At 46.6% G+C, this 20,586-nt stretch overlaps 1 protein-coding gene across 9 annotated transcripts in view; it reads right to left on the bottom strand.

Annotated features, from left to right (window-relative positions):
• MOB3B (MOB kinase activator 3B) overlaps positions 1–20,586 on the bottom strand; it is a 184,518-nt gene that overhangs the window by 84,826 nt on the left and 79,106 nt on the right. For 6 of the 9 annotated variants that reach the window (XM_059656508.1, XM_059656505.1, XM_059656503.1 and 3 more), the window contains one exon: positions 12,132–12,571. The exons of 2 other annotated variants lie outside the window; for them this stretch is intronic. In XM_059656508.1, the coding sequence (XP_059512491.1) occupies positions 12,147–12,571 (425 nt within the window). In that variant the 3' untranslated portion in view covers positions 12,132–12,146. Of the gene's footprint in view, positions 1–4,887; positions 5,336–12,131; positions 12,572–20,586 lie in introns of those variants that run through there. One more of the 9 variants, XM_059656512.1, reaches the window with a different exon arrangement.

The raw sequence follows: 20,586 nt of genomic DNA, 5'->3' as shown, positions 1-20,586 counted from the left end.
TGTCAAGACAAAATACCAATTTTTTTCTCAAACATACGCTAAAAGTAAAATTTCCCTATTTTCTTTCAGAAAAAATACTTAAAATTATGATTTAATCGGTGTCGATTTCCTGGGCTTGAAAGTTGCTCTAGGGCTCTGTAGTATATTAACATTCAGAGTGGTCTGCTGAATGGTATATGGAAACTCTGTGGACTATTTCTGTAACTAATTTCTGTAACTATTTGTGTAAGTCTAAGATTATGTCAAATTATAAAATAAAATTTGAGAGATCAGGACTTGGTTTGCTCATCTCCACATTTTTCCAACCGTGACTTCTCTCTCTAAAAGTGCTCTTTCCCACTGATGAAAATAATCTCTGATCCATTTAGGGTGGGATCACTAAAAATTAAATGAGGTGGGCATTATATATCGGCCTAAATGTTTCAGTACTTGACCCTACAAGTTAGCAGAGGGAGAAAGATCCTCACTGTCACTTCCAGGTGGGAAAAGTCCTGGCTGCCTCACATGGCCTGGCGTTGGATCTGAAAACCATTGCATCGTCTGGGGACACCAGACAGACATTGACTTCACTGAAGGGCTGCCTTGCTGAGGAAAACAGTTTCATCACGCTTGGTTTTACAATGCATGATGAGTGGATTCCATCATCACTCACAGAGGTTTTAATTTGGGGATTTTTGCACGTATTTAGCTAAGTCATGCAGACATAGGATTAGATTTGCTTTTCATATGTAGTCACCTTTGAGTTATCTATAGTTACTCAACTCTTGCAATATGTTTTCATCCTCTTATGTGACAATAAATGTATTTTGGGTTAACACATTATTCTGACTGATAAAACTATTGTACATAATAGTTTTCAATGTACAAGTATTATTGGATTATGAATGATTATAATTTAATAAACTACACTCATGAAAAAAAAAACCAAGTATTTCTATTCAAGCATTAAGACTTCCTTCCTAACCTTGAAGGACCTAAAACTTTATTATAAGTGTGCATAAGGATCAATTAAAAAGAGAAATCTAGTAAGTGGCATTTCGGGAAAAGAAGCTTTTCTTGGATTTGAATATGAGCAAAATTGGTGAAATGGCACTAGTAGAGGGACCTGAGAGAGCATCTGGCCTAATCCCCATGTTTTGGGATTTTCAGAAGTTTAAAATGGCTGTTACTTAATTTGGGGTTGTGGTGGGGTAAGCTCTGACAATCTGGTAAAGCTATAGATGCTCTACCTATAAACTGTATTCTTACACACTTTAGATATAATTTGAAGGGTTGTGCAGAACCCATGGAGTCTTTTTTTCTCCATTTTTGTAAAGTAAAATCGAAAGACAAGCACCACCATAAATCTGTAAATGTGTTTATGACTGTTAGAATAATAAAGGAAAAATAAAGGTACACGCCAAGTTTTTATCTTTAGTTACATCTGGAGTTTTGAACTGGGGTGAGTTGACGGATAAAAGAAACAATTTTTCTGAGACTTGAGACTTTTGGTATTGCTTAAATTATCAGCACTAGGATAACTGCTTTTGAAACACAAAATCCTGAAATGAATGAGAAAGGCAGGGAGAGGGAGAAGGAGAGGGAGAGGGAGAGGGACATAGAAGTCAAGACAGTGCCTGGGACATTGCTGAGGGAGGGAATGAATAAATACAGGAGTAGGTAATTGGATGCTACCTCTCCTCAGGTCCATAAATTATAAATGGAAAATGGTAAGGACTGAATATTCAATTCAGTTTACAAATCTAGGGCCCATCCTGCTTCCCAAACAGATGGCTAGCTAAGCAATTGACATTTGAATGTCCATTTCCTAGTGTTTCCTGAGTTCATTCACTTTACCTTCTCTGCATTAGAATAAACCAAGTAGCCACCATTTCATGCATAAATTAAGTCCAACTTTACTACTTGCTTTCAGAGACTTACAGCAGAGGTGTTTGCTGAAGGTGAAATATGCTGAACACCTATCTTGGTGTCATTTCTCTAATTCTGCTGATGTAGCCTGACCTAGGTTAAGTTTGGACATCCTGAGGAAGTTAAAGATACCGGTGGAATGTGACCAAGCCATCATTTCTAATCAAGACAGCTGCAGACAGATTTTATCTTTCTGTTTTCACTTCTTTGCAATATGTGGTTTTATATCTTGCCAACAATTCAAGGGAGTGAGGCAGTTCCTAAGCTTTCTGTATGACAATCTTTGTGAGATCAGCCTCTGGTGAATATTAATGGCTTTGACAAGATAGCATCTGGAAGAGATAATCCTAGCACCGGTTGAAGCATGTACATCACTCATTGTTCTTTGCCTTAAATTGCAGTTACAGAAGAAAAAAAAAATCAGAAAACAGTATATTATGATTTCTAAAAGTTATTAAATGTACTTAAAAATTTTAAAGATGTGTTTTGAAAATTAGTTTTCTGTGTCTTGAATCTATAGATAGAAAAAGATAAGGGTATATAACTCTTGGGACTTGATAAGGTCAGGAAAAAAGTGCTGTTCAAAGAAGCAGTATCCATCATCATCCTAATATAATTAAATAAGCATGCATTTATGGGGGTGTAAAGTACAGCATAGGGAATCCTATATAATAAAGAGGTGATATGCAAATTAACCCTCACACCCTCACAAGATGGCTGCCTATGACCAGGCTGGCAGGGTGGTTAGTGAGGAACAACCAAACAACTAAACAAGGAGGCTGCGTGGGGCAACCAGGCCATCAGGGGGGTTGGTGAGGGACGACCAAACAACTGAACAGCAGGCTGCGTGGGGCGACCAGGCCAGCAGGGGGGCCATGAGGGGCAACCAGGCTGGCAGATGGGGGGAGTTGGGGGCGACCAGGCCAGGAGGGAGTGCAGTTGGGGGCAACCAGGCTGGCAGGAGGGGCAGTTGGGGGCAACCAGGCTGGCAGATGGGGGCAGTTGGGAGTGACCAGGCCGGCATGGGGGGGCAGTAAGAGGCAACCAGCAGATGGTGGCAGTTAGGGGCGACCAGGCCAGCAGGTGGGGTGCAGTTGGGGGCGACCAGGCCAGCAGGGGGGCAGTTGGGGGCGATTAGGCTAGCAGAGGGGGCAGTGAGGGGCGACTAGACTGGAGGGAGGGAGGGCAGTTGAGGGCGACCAGGCCAGGGGGAGGGGCGGTAAGGGGTGACCAGGCTGGTGGGGGGCGGGGGCAGTTAGGAGCAACCAGGCCAGCAGGGAGGGGGCAGTTGGGGGCGACCTGGGCGGCAGCAGGGGGCAGTTAGGGGTGACCAGGCTGGCAGGGGGAGCAATTAGGGGCAATCAGGTTGGCACGCAGAGGCAGTGAGGGGCGATCAGGCTGGCAGGGGGTGGCAGTTAGAGGCAACCAGGCAGGCAGGCAGGTGAGTGATTAGGAGCCAGCAGTCCAGGATTGTGAGAGGGATCTCCGACTGCTAGTTTAGGCCTGATCCCTGAGATCGGGCCTAAATTGGCAGTTGGACATCCCCCAAGGGGTCCCGGATTGGAGAGGGTGCAGGCTGGGCTGAGCGGATTCCCCTCCCATGCACAAATTTCATGCACCAGGCCTCGAGTCCTATATAATAAAAGTGTAATATGCAAATTGACCAAAAGGTGGAAAGGCAGGCCAGTGGGGGCTGGGGCCAGTGAGCAGACAGTGCCAAGCCAGCCAAGGTGCATGCCAGCGGGCAAAGGGAGGGGACAGAGATGGGGGGGCAGCAGCAGTGACCAGTGGTGGTGGAGGGGCGATGAGGGGGGCATCCCCTGATCAGCCCGCCCAGCCACCAGGCCTCTAGTATAGGCACTAATATCCTAATAACTATGTATGGTGTCAGATAGGTATGAGGTTTTCGGGATGATCACTAATATGCCTGCAACTAACATTGTATTTCAACTGTTATTGAAAAAGAAAACATGATGAAAAAAATTAAATCGGCATGAACTGTAAAACTACTGCAGGGTGTAGGTTTGGGCTATGTTCTGCATAGAGAACAAAAAGACCAATCCATGGAAACGCAGGATGGCCGGATGCCATTCTCTCCAATAAACATTCCTGGTGCTGATTCTGTCAGGCACTCACCCTGCCTGTGACTTGGGGTCACTCATTTTACTACTTTGGGCTTTAGTTTCCTTGTCTGTAAATTGGGCATATATCCTGCCCTGCTGACTTTACATCATAGTTGGGACAATCGAGGGTAAAAAAATGAGCCACTAAGCAATGCCACAGGGCATTACAAGTCTTCCAGTTATTATTATTGCAAGTAAATACAATAATTTAACCTGTTCTGTAGATATCTTTGGTCCCCATACATGAGGCAGGATAGTAACTCTTTTAAAAAACTATCATCTAGCTTGTGTGGCTCAGTGGTTGAACATTGACCTATGAACCAGAAGGTCATGGTTCAATTACTGGTCAGGGCACATGCCATGCCCAGGTTGTAGACTCGATCCCCTATAGAGGGTGTGCAGGATGCAGCCGATCAATGATTCTCTCTCATTATTGATGCACAAATTAGGTTCCTCCCACTTGCTATAGATAGGGCCCCAGGGTTATAACTATGCATCAATGGCAGCCATCATGCTTTTGCCCATAGCACTAGAACTCTAGATAGGCCTTGCTACATCTCCCAGGCCTGTGTCCATCTCATTCTGAAGGCACTTGTATTTCAGCTCTGGGAGATATGCCTGTAATCCTTGAAATAAACATCTTGTCTACCACCTCCAATTTAGTGTTTATTTGCTCAAATGACTTCAAGTTAGTTTTGTCAGAGAAAAATCCTATTTAAAGTCATTGGGGGCAGATTTAGTTCTAGAATCTGGGATTTTTTAGAAATTAGAATGGTAATATGGAACATATACTGCCTATTACATAACACCCCCAGCAGCACCAGTGATAGTATCTTGGAATTGAATAGATTAATATCTTTGTAGCGAAACATAAAAATGGCCATACCAAGTTAAATCACGTCAGAAGAAAACACGTATGGTTTTCAGACCGTTCCTGGACTCCAGAATGGCTGGTGATAGACTGAGAACCATATTTATAACCCGAAGCCCAATACAGCGGGCTTTACCAACCTGCACGTGGTCAGGGTGGGGTGGAGACAGTATTCAGTGTGTCCATCAGAAAGCCTGCAGCCGTCCCACCAGCCCTCTCCTCACTTCGTTTCTCTTTTCCTAGAAACCCTGTCCGCAAGGTATTTTCAATCTTAATGCATTTCAAGCATACATTTTCCCATCTGCTCATCAATCAAACCTCAGAGAGCTCGAAGTGTAGACCAGAAAAGGCAGAGAATAAGTAAGGAAGACTGACTGCAAGCTGACCTGTCCACTGTGCTGATTCATTGAGCAGAAGGAGGGTCTGCTCCTCTCTGAAAAGAAAAGAAAAAAAATAGTGCATCTCAAAGGACTGTGTGTTAAGCCTTTAAATATAAGGTCTTATGTCCCTCTCTCAGTAAATTTTAGGGGGTAGGTGCTATTATTATTCCCATTTTATCTGAAGACATTGAGACTCGATATGATTAAGTAACTTGCCACTAATTGGCAAGATTGGAATGCTAACTAGACTGGGTTTATACCAGAGCCCACATTTCATCTGTTTAACTTGGTGTCAGTAAAGTCATCTACATTGAGTGGTACTCAAACCCAATAGTCTCCGTTACAAGCATCTTCAGGGAGGAAACACGGGCCATATGTTGTGTTGTTGTTGTCACTTTCGTTTTGTTTGTCAGGGACAGGGCGGGAAGGTGTGTGTGTTGAGAGGTGGGAGGAGTCTTGGGGAGAAATGCAGTTTTTCAAGCCCTTCTCAGTGCACCAGGCAGGTGACCAGGCTGCTGTGAAGCGAATCTCTCATTTGGGCACATAATTCCATTCCTGCGGGGACTTGTGAAGCTGCCTTGGGAATGTCGATGCCGTGCCTGTCACGGAGCTCCAGATCATGTCCAGGCAGCAGCTGCTGCTTCTTCAAAAGAAGTCCCAGCTCAGCCGAATGCTGATCTCAAGATAAGACATGCCACGTCCCCCTCCCAACACAGATGTCCAAGGGAAAATGAACTGCCCCGGGTTCCCCAGGACTCAGCTTCCCGGCTTGTTCTACTTCCTTTGCCTGGACAAGGAGGCCTGGCTTCAGGCAGAATTGACTCCCCTTCTCCATGAATGCGTTGGAAGAAAACTCAGAGTTCATTAGAAGCACAGAGAATGGGATGGGCAAAGACACTTGATTTTTCTTGCAGAACCCCATGCTTGTGTAGGCAAGATGGAATTTGCAAACATGCACGGATTATCCTAGGTGCCAACTTCAGCAGAGGGCATCCAAGTTGGCCCCAAGCAAAAGCAGAGTGGGTGCTACATGCTCCCCTAAGCAGATCCTGGCACTCCTGGGCAGGGTGTGCAGGAAGCCGCCAAGGCCTGACTTCACGCCCATCTGCCGTGGAGCTCGGGGCCCTAATGCAGCCCTAACAGCACTGCTTCCATTTCCCCAGCCTGGATCCAGTGCTCAGCCTCCTTGGTACAACCCACAGAGTTTATGCTCTGCAAAAGGCGAAATTTCAATGACTGAGGTGGCACCCATGTGCAAGCATCCCAAAAGAGCATCTGGTTACCTCCTAGGGAAAAGGAAGTGCCAGTAACAGCAAACCACTTCACCTGCCAGACAATTCCCGCATGGCCGGCATCAAACATTCCTTCAGAGTAAGCAGTCTGAGAGAACTGTCTGCACAGACAGGCACAGTCTTTTTATAGCCTGCTGCCCGTCTGCCCAGGTACTCAAATGGTGCCTTAATGTCAGTGCAGGTGTTCATGTCTGTGTGAGAAGTAGGTGTGTAAAAGCCACGACTAAAATCTTGTATTTCCTAGATAAGTTGAAAGGAGATTTCATTCAATTTTTGGCTCTTCTCCCAAAAAAATGCACAGAACAATAAAGATTCTGTTCATATCTTTGCTCTTGTCTCTGATCTAGTTGGAATTTGAGTTTCAATAGTGGGTGGGAGCCCTAACTGGTTTGGCTCAGTGGCTAGAGCATCGGCCTGTGGACTGAAAGGTCCCAGGTTCGATTCCGGTCAAGGGCATGTACCTCGGTTGTGGGCACATCCCCTGTAGGAGGTGTGCAGGAAGCAGCTGATCGATGTGTCTCTCTCATCGATGTTTCTAACTCTCTATCCCTCTCTCTTCCTCTCTGTAAAAAATCAATAAAATATATTTCAAAAAAAAATAGTGGGGGGGGAAATGAATGCCATTGGGATTTCAGTGTACCTGTCCAAACTTATTTCCCATCATGCCCCTCAGGAACCCTTACAGAGTTTGCCTTACCCATTCTTCCATTTCTTTGGCTCAGCCTTTGCTCCCCTCTCTCCTGGGTCAGGCTCTCCAGTAGATTCTCCAACCAAGTCCGCCTGGCTCCGCCATGCCTGTTGCAGTGGTTATTATACCTGTGGGCCTGGCTACCTAACCTGAGCCTAGTCCACCATTCTGGCTCCACCAAGTGATGTCTCAACCCACCTCCGTCTCCAGCTTGGTCTAGCTTAAGAGCTCCAAAGTCACACGTTAGACATAATCTTTCCTCTAATAACAGCCACTGCACACTGAATGTTTGGTCTATATCATTCTATAGGCTATCCACGCATTTGGCAGCTATTTATTTATTGTGGAGTAAGCACTGGGAAAGGGAAAATGTCCTTGTGATAAAGGAGCTCCTGATCTGCTAGGTCTGTGCTTCCCACACCTTGACATGTATATGGACCACCAGCAAAAATTAGTGAAATAAAGATTTTGTTCCATGAATCTGATGGATGCAGAATGACCAATAGTATCTCACAGCAGACACCAGCCAGAATCTCGGTTTGGGGCCTGAGATTCTGCATTTAAACAATTTCCCAGGTGATTGTAGGGCAAATCAGACTTTGAGTATAAGGTAGTGGGGAAGTTGATGAGCAGGTAGAGAGGGTGCCAACGTGGGTACTGAGTACGTGGTCAGTGATATTGCAGATGAGACCCAGAGGATGACTGAGAGTATGGCAAGCCAGCACGGCCATGGCATACTCAGCCCCAGGGCACCTTATGTGCCCAGCAGCTCAGCCAGGTTCAGTGATCCTGAGGGGTGCAGTGAAGGATTGAGAAAAGACAAAGAAGAGAAGAAAGCTGGGTCTGGGTGGGACGCTGTCCTCTCTGATGGAGAGCCTCTCTGGAGAGCTAGTGACAGTGACACTGACTACAAACTATGTCTTTATTTTATAGCAGTGGTTCTCAACCTTGGCTGCACATTAGAATCACCTGGGAATCTTTAAAATCCTGATTTCCGGGCCTCATCCCCCAGAAATTCTGTTTCTTTGTTATGGGGTGGGGCCACAACATTAGTAACAAAGAAACAGAATTTCCGGAGGATGAGGCCCAGAAATCAGGATTTTAAAAAGATTCCCAGGTGATTCTAATGTGCAGCCAAGGTTGAGAACCACTGCTCCAAAGGCTGACTCTATGTTCCCATGACATTTTCTCCTTACATTTGTTTGAATAATACAGAGTAATATTAAGGGGAAATTGAGCATATTTTTCATAGTATGTGGATAATTTAAAGAAATCATATTATATAAAAACAAATAAACAAAGCTGCAAGTTATTGTTATGGGGTGGGGCCACAACATTAGTAACAAAGAAACAGAATTTCCAGAGGATGAGGCCCAGAAATCAGTATTTTAAAAAGGTTGAGAACCAATGTCTTATAGCCAGATTCCACAAGGCAAAGTAAGGGCATGGTCAAGATGTTTATAGCATTCTCGTGAGTTTCAATCCTACCCAATTACATGCACCTGAACTCTATCAAGCCCACATCACTCAGGCACATGGGGCCACGTGTTTGGACCATAGGACTAGGTTCAAGCTTGCAACTATAGCCTTTGGCTATAATTGTGCTGGAAGGGCTTTGCCCTCCAAGCTGGGACTTGCACGTGGCCATGAGAGGACTGTGCCCTCTCATTAGTCCAAGGCTTGAACCTGTCCAGACACTGTAGCCGCTCTCCACATGAGAGTTGGCCAGAAATAGCTTGGTAGGTCTGTAAGGGGAAATGAGCGGTGGCAGAGGCAAAAGGTAAAATACAGATGTTGAATTTCTATTCCCTGAAGTCAGAAAGCCTGAACAGAAGGAAGTACTTCATTGATTGATGACTTATTGCCAGGAGAGATGGCAACCCATCAAAGGTGATGGCTTCAGGGTGCATCTAAAATGGCTGAATGGCAGGTGCCGGGGCTCCCAGCTCTGCCAAAGATTCCTATGCCCCAAGGTTGGCACAAAAGCAGCACACTCAAGAGGACCGGGTGGACCACGGGCATCTCAGTGGTAACTAGTGTAGATAAAGGACTGGCTGGCACTGAGCCAGGCCCTGGGAGTTCTGTCAAAGTCCGAGGAAGGACAGAGAGCCCCAGCAGTGTTGGAGGGGCGTTCCCACCACCTGGTGGGAAGGGGACTGTACTCAGATATCAGTTAAAAAATTAAGGAAAATAAACATGACATTCTGCTCACACTCAGGTTTGTGTTCTTGATCCACACACACTTCAGAGGCTTAAGGAATTCAAAATGGTTTAGTCTGCAGATGACATAAGGGGACACTCTGGCCTTGGGTCTGCGCTGTGGGTGCCAGGGCGCAGGGGAGAGGCCAAGTGTAACACGTCGAGTGGTTCTCACCAGCCCTAGGCGCACTCTGTCACACTCACTTCCACTAATACGTTTTTAGTTAGCTTTCGGCTCCAGAATAACGTGGTAAGACGAACCTCTTGGAAAGCACAGTTAGTTACAGCAGCCAGCACACCAGTGAACCGCATAGCCCCACAGTGCGATGTGTGTTGTTTGGAAGTGGCCTCCTGGGAGGAGATGGTACGTGCAGGATGACCAATAGTATCTCACAGTAGACACACCGGCCAAAACCTGATCGCTGAGGTCATTGGAAAAGAGAATCAGGGGGGAAGCGCTCCTACAACATTCTCATCCCACTCAGAGCAATTTTTCAGGAGATCGGAAACAGTTAAGAGAAAAATATATCTGAAAATCGTTAAAATAAACAGGGGAAATACTCTTGGAAGCTAGACCGTGATTCGTTTTCTGATTTGCGGTGGCAGGAGCTGGGAGCCGGGCGGAGCACTGGGAGTTAGGGACCTGGAAAGAGGAGTATGCAGATGCAGGCTGCGGCTGATGCCTGGATGGAAAGCTGGAGTCAGCCCACGAGTGGAGGAGGGCTCCCAGTTTCAAGGTTACCATTCATGGTCATGAGGCTGAAGTGTCATAACTATGAGTTTCAGGTTGCCATTCGAGGAATAAGACCATCGCCCGGTAAAAGACAAATGGCATCTCTCACAGTTACTGTGAGACCCGGTACCGGGGAGCAGAGGGGTATGTTGAGGATTAGATCTAAGATCGTGTCTGGAGCAGCAAGATCAGTGCTTGAAGCTCAGGTCTCTGGAGCCCTCTGCTCAGAGCTGCCTGATGGGCCTGCGGGTGTTGATTGCCTTGCAGGAAATTCCCGGTGTGGTTCTTTAAACCACCTGCCTGATGAACCTTCCAGATTTAAGGAGTCATCACTTTTCCCTCACCAGTTACTTTCACCATCCACAACTGTGGCCAATCAAAAAGATAAGTATCACATGATCTCAGTCATATGCGGATTATAATGAACAACATAAAGTGATGAATGAAAACAGACTCAGAGACATAGAAACATCAAACAGGCTGTCAAACCTCAGAGGGAAGGGGGGTGGGGGGTGGGGGTAGGGGAATCAACCAATGAACTCATATGCATAACCCACAGACACAGACAATAAGGTGGTGAAGGCCTGGGGAGGAGGTGGGGGACGGAGGTCAATGGGGGACAAGGGGGACCTATGTAATACTTTCAACAATGAAGATGAAAGAAATTACATTCTGTAGAAATAAAGAAGATGAAGAAGAAGGAAGGCAGGCTCCTAGGGAAATTATAAGTGACAAACGCTTAGGGAGCAAAGGTTTGCAAACTGTGCTCCTCGAATCCTTAGGATTCCACGTTACGAGTGGGGGTGGAACTTGAGCTGTTCGTCCACCACGGCAGCAACACAGATGCAACGTTCCTCATGTTATTTGAGGTTCCATGTCTTTGCTTGAAAGATATACACAGGTTTAAGACCAGTCAAATGATGTGTCTCTGTCAATAGCATCACACCAGGTATCTTGTAGTGGAAGCAACTGACGGGCTGAAGCCAAGATGAAAAAAAGCAGAGTGTGTCCACGTGGAATTCAAAGGAGATGGAACATTCCTAAGAGGTCATCACGCAACACAAAAAAGCTCATCGGGCCCATGACGGTGCCTACGAAGCGAGGGTTTCTGTGGTATCGTCTTAGAAGTATTTTCTGTGCGAGCAGGCACAACAGCTCCTGGCTCCTGCCACGGAGTTAACCTTCTGACCCCCCTTCAGAACATTAACCATGGGGATTGTGTCCCACCGTTTGCTAAGCTGCGATCCTGCTTACCAGAAAAACATTACCCCGTCCAGGATCAGATTTCAGACTCGTAAGCTCCAAGAATTTGGCCCCTGCTAATTTAGCCATTCCTTTAAACAGGTTCCTCCACTTACGAAGGGCTGGGATTTTGTTCATAGCTAGAAAAACGGATTTCTGTGATTTGTGGGAAACTCAACATTCCGTTTAAAGAGAAAAAGTTTCATTTTTTCAAAATAATTTTTTGCCCCACGGAAAGGACATTCTCTCTGTTCCCCAAGGAGGAAATGCGGGGCTGCCGTACGATTAAAAAACAAACAAACACATCCCATGAATCACATCCAAAGAATCAGAAGTTAAACAAACCACATCATTTTCCTCACATGACTGGAGATGTGTGGGTTTTATTTCAGTCGTTAATCTAACCCCCACGCTCCCTGAGATTTAAGTGATTTAACAACCACATGTGAGAGGCTATCCAAGGATGAAATGGAGACGGGACGGGGACAGATTCATCTTCTTGGCTGTTTCTTCCCCCATCGTCACAGGTTCAGAGGGAGCCCAGCCCCACAGAGAGGAGAGCCTCATGCACTTCTGGAAAGACAAGTCTTCCCTTGGAGAGGAGAGCTGGACCTCCAGGGCACTGACTACCCTGGAAGGAGCAGGAGGACTTCTGATGTCAATCTTTCTTGCAAACCAGTGAAACCCAGATAGCTGTCCCCTCCCCACCCTCATTGGCTGCCCTCTCCCCTTCTCGTCTGTGTTTTGAGTGGTGGAGTCCCGTGACTGGGGAGGTGTGATTTTGAAATGGAAAACTCTTGAGGCAGCCCCAGAGGAAGAAGAGAAAGAACATTCTTTTCCAAAGGACACCAAGCAGCCTTAAATAAAACTATTTGTTCGGAAAAGGTCAGTAAAGCCATGCTTTTCCCATTTAAAACTGTACACAACAGAGCAGCATGAGGGATCAACACAGCTCCATGCACCAAGAGACCTGAAACACGCCCAAATTCCCCCAAACTTGCCCCAAACTCCCTTGGGTACAGGGCTGAGGTGTCACACACAGAATTGATGAGCTGAGTTTTCGGGCATCTCAGCGCCAGGCAGCTTAGAGCTGAGCTAAATAAACCTTTCAGGGCTGGGAGAGACGAGCACCAGCCTGGAAAAAAAAGGTAACGTTAGAAACAGTCCAGCATCCAACACAAGAGCAAAACACATCAGGCAGTCAGCTGTCACTTTCCGGAAAGAACCACCTTGCACAGCTGAGAGAGAGAGTTAGAAGCAGCGGTCGCCAGCCTTTCGGACCTCACGGACCACCAGTGGTCCCCGGGCCACCGGTTGGCGACCGCGGATTTAGAGGGAGGCAGCCTGTTACTACGGTGGCCACAGGAAAGAGCGGGGGATCTGAGGTTTTACTTCTCGTCATCTCTATGAGGCTCATTTTGATCACCCAGCCCGATAGGACTCTCCTCCTCCTGCAATTCTGTAAGATTTCTTCCTGCGAACTAAATTTTCTCTCCTGCATAGTAACTCCATCACACCATTATTGCCCTCCGATATGCTATATTAGCATAGTCTGTATCCTGAAAAAGCTCATTTACTTTGGTTATCTGGGTAAAGCTTGTCTCTTCACTGTGAGATGGCAAGCCAAGGGCAGGGAGCTCTGTGGGCTGCTCTTCCTGTGCCCGGCAGTGACTCCCCCCAGGCCCAGCACATGGCAGTCAGCAGTAGGTCTCGTTTGAACTGAACTGAACCCCAGCCAGGGTCGCATACCCTGACCTGGCACACCCTCAGAGCAGGCACCATCGTCCCTCAGTATCCACAGAGCATTGGTTCCAGGTCCCCATGCGGATACTAAAATATAAGGATGCTCGAATCCTTTATGTAAAGTGGCACTGTATCTGCATGTAACCTATGCACGTCGCACTGTAAACTTTAACCTCTAGATTACTTATAATACCCAATACAACGTAAATGCTATGTAAGTAGTTGTTGTACTGTGTTGTTTAGGAAATAATGACAAGGAAAAAAAAGCTTGCGTGTGTGTTCAGTACAGACACTACCGTCATAGGCCTAACTACACAATTTCCTGAATCTTTTCCAGTCGTGGTTGGTTGAATTGGAACCCAGATATAGAGGGCCAACTGTAGTGCCATTGACAATCCTTTCATTAATAGAGTGTTAGCAATTGAGAAGACCCCGAAGTCTTCTCATTTCATCTCCTACTACCCAAAAACAGTATTGGAAATGCAGCATTCCCAACCTTCCTGTTTGTTTTGTTAATACTCACTGGAGGGTATAGTTTCCATTGATTTTTCAAGAGAAAGTAGAAGGGAGGGACGGGGGAGGGGAAGAGAGGTGAGACAGAGAGACAGATGAGAGAGAGACACATCGATTGGCTGCCTCCCGCACATGCCCCAACCAGGGCCAGCGATCGAACCTGCAACCCAGGTATGTGCTCTTGACCAGGAATTGAACCCATGACCCTTAGGTGCATGGGCCAATGATCTAACCACTGAGCAACTCCCACCAGGGCAGAGTTTCCAACTTTTAAATGAGGGTGGGGTTTGATTCCAAACTGTGCATTAGCCAGTGTCCCTGGAGGATCTTCTTCTGCCCTCTCAATTCCATGCCCTCTAGTGCAGGAAAAGGGAGGTCAAAGGAAGGCATCCGGATCGGGGGAAGTAGGAAGAGGAGAGAGAAAGCTGTTCCCAACCTTTGCTAAAAACACAGAACATTTCCCAATGACACTGGACTCGCGGTTCACCTGGAAGATGGAGAGTGACGCCAGGGAATGGATTCAGAAACACCCTTTTTTCTTCTCTCAGATCTTAATAAAGATCAATATTTCCCTTTCAGGAAATTGTTTTCTAAAGCAGACTTGCTGATTTTCAACCAGGCTTTTCCCAAATTTTAAATCAGAAATTGCTTCAGTCCCCATGTGCCCTCTTTTCTGACTCCACACACATTCTCCACCATGTCTGTCTCTTGCTATAGCTTTTACCTTCACCCACATTGGGCAGAAAGATGATTCTAACCTGAGAGGCAGCCATGACATAAGCCACTCAGAGGTGAAATCGGTGTCAGATGTTCAGTGAAAATGGGAGTACAAACTTCATTTATTGTCACAAAAATCAGAGATGCAAAATGTCTCTGAGATAAACCAACCTCGTGACTTCTGCCTTAAAAAAAAAAGTATGCCACTCGGCTGGGAGTGGCTCAGTGGTTGAGCATCAACCTATGAACCAGGAGGTCAGAGTTCGATTCCTGGTCAGGGGATAAGTTGTGGGCTTGATCCCCAGTGTGGGGCATGCAGGAGGCATCCCATCAATGATTCTCATCATTGATGTTTCTCTCTCTCTCTCCCTTCCTCTCTGAAATCAATAAAAATGCATTTTAAAAACAAATTTTAAAAAAGAGAGAAGTATGTCTCTCACTTCTTGCCAAGGACCCCAAAAATGAGCCTGCAGAGCCCATCTCCACCCTTCCAGTTCATCAAGTCTGAATGAATTCCTGGAAGCGGAACAACTGCGGGAGGGTGCCCTGTGCGTTGTCAGGGCCTTTAGAATCCCCGTGATTTATAGGGCAGAAAGAAGCCTTTCAGTGCCTGTGGAAGGCGCATGGGATTCTTAATTTATGGTTTAGGAGTTGCAGACGATAGCAGTAAACCCGCTAAGCCACTGAATCACTGCCAAGGGCAACCTCTAAGAGAGCCTGCAGAGGTCAAGCAACTTCTTACCTGCCAGTCAAAGGGCTCTTGGCTTACCCAAGGCATTTTGGTTGAACAAAGAGAGAACTACTTGAGTGAGCATAAGCCAACATGGGCAATTTGGTGGAAGAAAACAAGAGCAGGAAATGTGACCCAGCAACCTGAGGGGATGGAAATGGAGCTGAGAGGTCCAGGCCCGCAGCCCTCACTCACCCTCTCTGAAGATGCAGGGCAGCTTCCAGCTGCTCCTCCAGCCACAGACGGACACGCTCTGCTTTGGAACGAGGACCCGGGAGCTGGGTGGGCTCTGATAGGCACTGATGTAGATGGAATAGGAACTCTGGGAGGACGGTGCTGCCGTTAACTGTGTTTGCCTCTCCTGGACTTCTCCCTGCCCCTCGGCAGGTTGACCTCTCATGTGCCTGTCATTTCTGGGCTCATCTTACTTAACCTTTGAACACCTACGCTCTGTAGCACTCTCTTCCCTCTGCTCCTGGACACCTGGATTTCCTCCAAACTGACTTCTCAAACTCCTTCACCAACAGACCCCCTGCTCTGCCTGTCTACTACCAGGTAAATGTGGTGTCCCTCAGGGTTCTGTCCTAGCCTTCCTCTTTATACTTTAAAGTCCCTCTTTCAGTGATTTCAGCCACACCTATGGCTTCAGTGTCCTTCATGTGACCCACCTATTTTCTGAGTCCCAGACCTGTATATCTACTTGCCAGACCCATAATCCTACTGGGAAGGTTCAGAGGCACCTCAAAATCAGTTCATGCAAACCACCACTCCCCCGACCTTGGTAAAGGGCTCGAACTCAGTCGCTCCAACGGGAAACCAAGGTGTTATTCTTTACATTCTCTGTTCCCTGCTCTACCCCCATATGTCCCATCACTGATTCGCCCTCTCTCATCCACCTAAATCTCTCCACACTTGATTTAAGCTCTCCCCACCCCTTCCCTGGGCCACAGCAATGGGCTCCCCGCTGGTCTCCATGCATCCATCCTTGCCCCTCCCCAATCTATAGCCAGAGGAATCCTTTACACATGCAAGTCTTGCCATGCCACTCAGCTGCTTTCAGAGGCTCCTTATGACCATAGAATAAGGCCCAGAGTTCTTCTACGGACACCCATGGCCTGGTCTCCCAGGCCTGCGAACCCCTGTGTCCCTCCTGCCTCGCTCACTGCGCAGCACTCACACTGGCCTTCAATCCTTCAGACAGGCCCAATTCTCTCACCTCAGAGCCTTTGCACAGGTTGCTCTGTCTTCTGCACAGACCGCCTCCCTACCCTACCCTTTCCTCCTTGCTGAATCTCACTCACCCTCTGGTCTCAGCTGAAAGATCACTTCTGAGCGCCCTCGGTTATAGAGAGAGAGATAGAGAGATAGAGAGATAGAGAGAGAGAGAGGGGGGGGAGAGGGGGAGAGAGAGAGAGAGAGAGCGTTTGGGAGTATTTGTGTGTGTGTTTGTTTGTATTTTGTATATTTGGTGCACTGCATTTTCCTCTGCCAAACACACCTGTAATGATTTATTCCACTTGTTCACTCACCAGCTTTCACAGGTACTGTGCCAGGCACTGCTCTAGGCACGGGCTGCAGCACAGATTTGGAGCGGTTCCTGCACTCAGGGGGCTCCCATTCTTTGTATTTGATTGTAAGTTTGTGAGCAGAAGTCATGCTTGTTTTGTTTAGCACCGTATCCCTCCGCAAGCTGGCACACTGTCTGGCACGTGAAACATTCAGTAAATATTTGCCAACTGTCTGGTTGGCCTCCCAAAGTTCCTCCCATACTGGGCACATGGTAAGTAAATGTGCACCGAATTAGGCAACTTCTTTCAGGCAATCATGCCCATAAAAAAAGGTATTCTTTCAGATTTATGATGATAATTTTCAGTTTTAAAAATTTTTATTAGGATTTACCAGTTCTCTTAACCCTGTTAACTAACATAAATGAATAAAGGAACAAGACCAAAATTTCTGAATGGAGATAATATTAAGGAAATTGAACAGGATGACGTGAGATAAACCAAAGGGATCTATGTCACATTATAGCAAATGGATAGAAAAGTCCCCTCCAAGGAGGTCAACTGTGAGCTGAGACCTGGATAACAAGAAGGAGCCAGATATGCAAAAGCCCAGAGGGAGGGCTACCAACATAAGGAACAGCAGGGCAAAGGCCTAGAGGTGGGAAGCGGAGGAAAGACTAGCTGGGATGTGTGTGGGGAGGGTTGTTTGAGAAGCATCAAGAAGGCTTAGGATGGCTGGAGTCCAGGGCCAAGGGCAATGGTGCCCTCAGAGGTCAGAGAAGTAGCCAGGGACCTGCTCACAAAGGGGGCAGCCGGCCAAGGGAAGAGTTTAGGATATTTTTCAGTAGAGAGAAGATCTTGTGGTTTTTTAAGCAGAGAATGAACAGATCTGATTTATACTTTTTAAGGAACTGACTCTCTGCTTGGTGAAGAATGAGCGAAAGGTTTGTGCCCCTCCTGGCATTAAGAACCTCTTAGAATATCAAAGACTACACTACGAAAAGATGAGATTGTTTTGAGATCAAAAGTCTGACTTCACTTGGGGCTATCATATAATTGTAAAGGTATTTGATGGCTTTAGTCCTTTTTGATGAGTTCTGGTCCTCACTGACAGCAGGGAGACACAGACCCCACCTCACCGGACACAGTGAAGGGGCCATGGCCCTGTTACCAAATGTGTTTATTTATATGAGATCTATTTATTTACTTGCCGGGGTCCAACCCCAGCAGGTCCAGGGGTTCCCAAAGGTGTAGACGGAGTCGGCGAAGAAGGAATGACACGGAGACAGCGTTCAGTTGATCAGCAGCCTAGCCAGGATCTCCAGCCAGGATCTCCAGCCAAGTTCTGGTCTCGATCTCCAGAGAGGTTCTGCTTAGGCTCTCCAGAGAGGTTCTGTCCAGGTACTCCAGTCAGGTTCAGTCACCAGGTTCTAGTCAGGTTCTCTTGCCAATTTCTGTAGTCAGGTTCAGTCCAGGATCCCTTGCCATGTTCTCCCACTAGGCTCTGTCTCTAGGCTCCGAGGCCAGTCCCTGTCCAGGATCCTCCGGCATGCTCTCTCCAGCGAAGTTCTTCTGTCTCTAGAGAACGTTCTGTGTAGGTTCTGTGCCTAGGCTCTGTCTCTCTTGGTCCTGTCTTCCAAGCCCTGTCTGAGTTCTGTCTCTTGCTGTCTTGTTCTGAGTTCTGTGTATTTCTGTCTTGTTACAACTGTATTTATACCAGTTGATTCAATCCTATCAATCTCTATTACAAAGGTTAGGGCGTTTCTTATCTCCATTCCAGGGAGAAAAGGTTATGTAGTTTAAGCATGATTGTTCGTAGTTAAAGGGATTAATTACCCGCCTGGCACTTACTTGAGGGGTTTTATTCCCTCCCTAACTTCAGGGGAAAATCCCTACCTGGGGATTCAACCTTTCTCGGAGAGGTGACCTTGGTTAAAACACAGCGCCAAGAAGGTGAGCAAATATATTAAGAACCATATGCCATATATGCCAGGTCCCTTGAAACAGCAAGGATGGACCGGCTCCCGGCATTTACTGATCATCGATGAGTATGATCCGTTTGCTGTGCATTAAAAAGAACACCCAGTCATTTCTGATAAGCATCTTCCTGCAACTGCATGACACTGTCAGTAGAGCTCTTGCATTCGAGATTCACTGAAGCATCTTACACGTGTCAAACGCATTATTTATGAGCAGTGAGCTGTGCTATACAAGCGAGAGCCATCCTTATGGACACAGCTGCCTGTCTTGTATCTGAAACTGCTTATCTCCAAAGAAAAAAGGAGACTTTCAGTTTTTTATTGTGTCATTTTAAAAAGTGTATTGCTGTATTTTTAGTCTGGAGCCTTCTTCTGAAAGCATGGGATAACAACTTCGCTAAATCCTACTGAAAACAAAAAGACGTCTAGAAGCTGTGTTGCTCTTTCTTTTCTTAAGTGAAGGCCTGCTGGGTGAGATGAGCAGGGGCCTCTCCATGGTCCCTCCTAGAATATGCCAGGTGCATTTTTGCTTTTCTTATTTAGTTGCTATAGCATTAAGACATTGTGATGCAAGCCAGTCACTGTTTACCTTTTAGAAGTCACATTCACAGACACAATAACAGTGACTGTACAGTCAAGAGCACTGAGAATTCTTATGTACATATATTAGAGAAAGAGAGGGAGGGGGAGAGAGAGAGAGAGAAACATTGGTTTGTTGTTCTACCCATCTATGCATTCATTGGTCGATTCTTGTATGTATCCTGACCAGGGATCAAACCCCCAACCTTGGTGTATTAGGATGACACTCTAACCAACTGAGCTATGGGCCAGGGTAAAAATTCTTTTAAGGAAGGGGCTGCACCACACTCAGTCGCTCAGCCTTTCACCACCGCTTCAGCTTGGGCGATGGAGCCAAGCATTAACCTTAGAAAAAACCTGAGCAGTAAATTAGGGCACTAGCAGCTGGAAGAGAACTGGAGTTGGAGCCCATTCCTGCCCGAGTCTAGGAGCCTCACTTGCTCCCCACTGAAAGCATTGCACCCGCCTGAGGTTGAGTCTGGCTTCAGAACTTCTACTGCTGGATTGGTGAAATCTAGCTTTTTAAAGAAATCTATCCTTATGGACCTATTTATTGGGTAATTTAAAAGGTTCACTTTGCTCGGCCAGCATGGCTCAGTGGTTGAGCATCACCAGGAGGTCATGGTTCAATTCCCAGTCAGGGCACATACCTGGGCTCGATCCCCAGTATGGGCGTGCAGGAGGCAGCCAATCAATAATTCTCTCTCATCATTGATGTTTCTATCTCTATCTCTCTCCCTTCCTCTCTGAAATATACGCATAAATAATGAATAAAAGGTTCATTTTGCTAACATCCCCTTTTCAAATTGTTTTGGAAAAGGCTCCGCTATTTTATTTGAAAACCTTGAGCGCCACTTTGGCTTGTTTTTTTTCCTGAGCTGACGGAGTGCCCCATGGACCCCCTCAACGGGCAGCTGCTGGGTAGCCCGGCCGGGGCCAGGGGCCGCAGGTGGTGAAATGTACACCTGTGGCACCTGAAACAACAGAGTCCAATCAGCCCCCTGGTGAGTCACCACAGACTGATAAGGGCCGCCACGGTCATGGCTATTATAAGAGTCAACATGTTTAAGACTACAAATATTTCATGGGCCCCAAAGTGTCAATTTTCCGAGGGGTGACTGAGAAACCACGGCTCAAGCCCAGAAAGCTGCCTCTGCCCTGTCTGTCGAGGGGCTTGGGGCCTCCAAGGTCTTTGTTTGGGGACCTCAATAACTTATTGGTATGTTTATTACCAATAACTTATTGGTGCAGCTTCCCATATGGGAGACAACATAGCACCTACTTTGCAGAAATAACACAGTATTGAAGATATTGTTAGTGATCATGGTAGCTGATATTTACCAAACACTTTATACATATCACGCTCACTGTATTATCTTATTAA

The sequence above is a fragment of the Myotis daubentonii genome, chromosome 11, assembly GCF_963259705.1.
Source record: "Myotis daubentonii chromosome 11, mMyoDau2.1, whole genome shotgun sequence".
In the NCBI taxonomy this organism is placed as follows: Eukaryota; Metazoa; Chordata; class Mammalia; order Chiroptera; family Vespertilionidae; genus Myotis; species Myotis daubentonii.
This window is presented reverse-complemented; position numbering and strand designations above follow the sequence as displayed.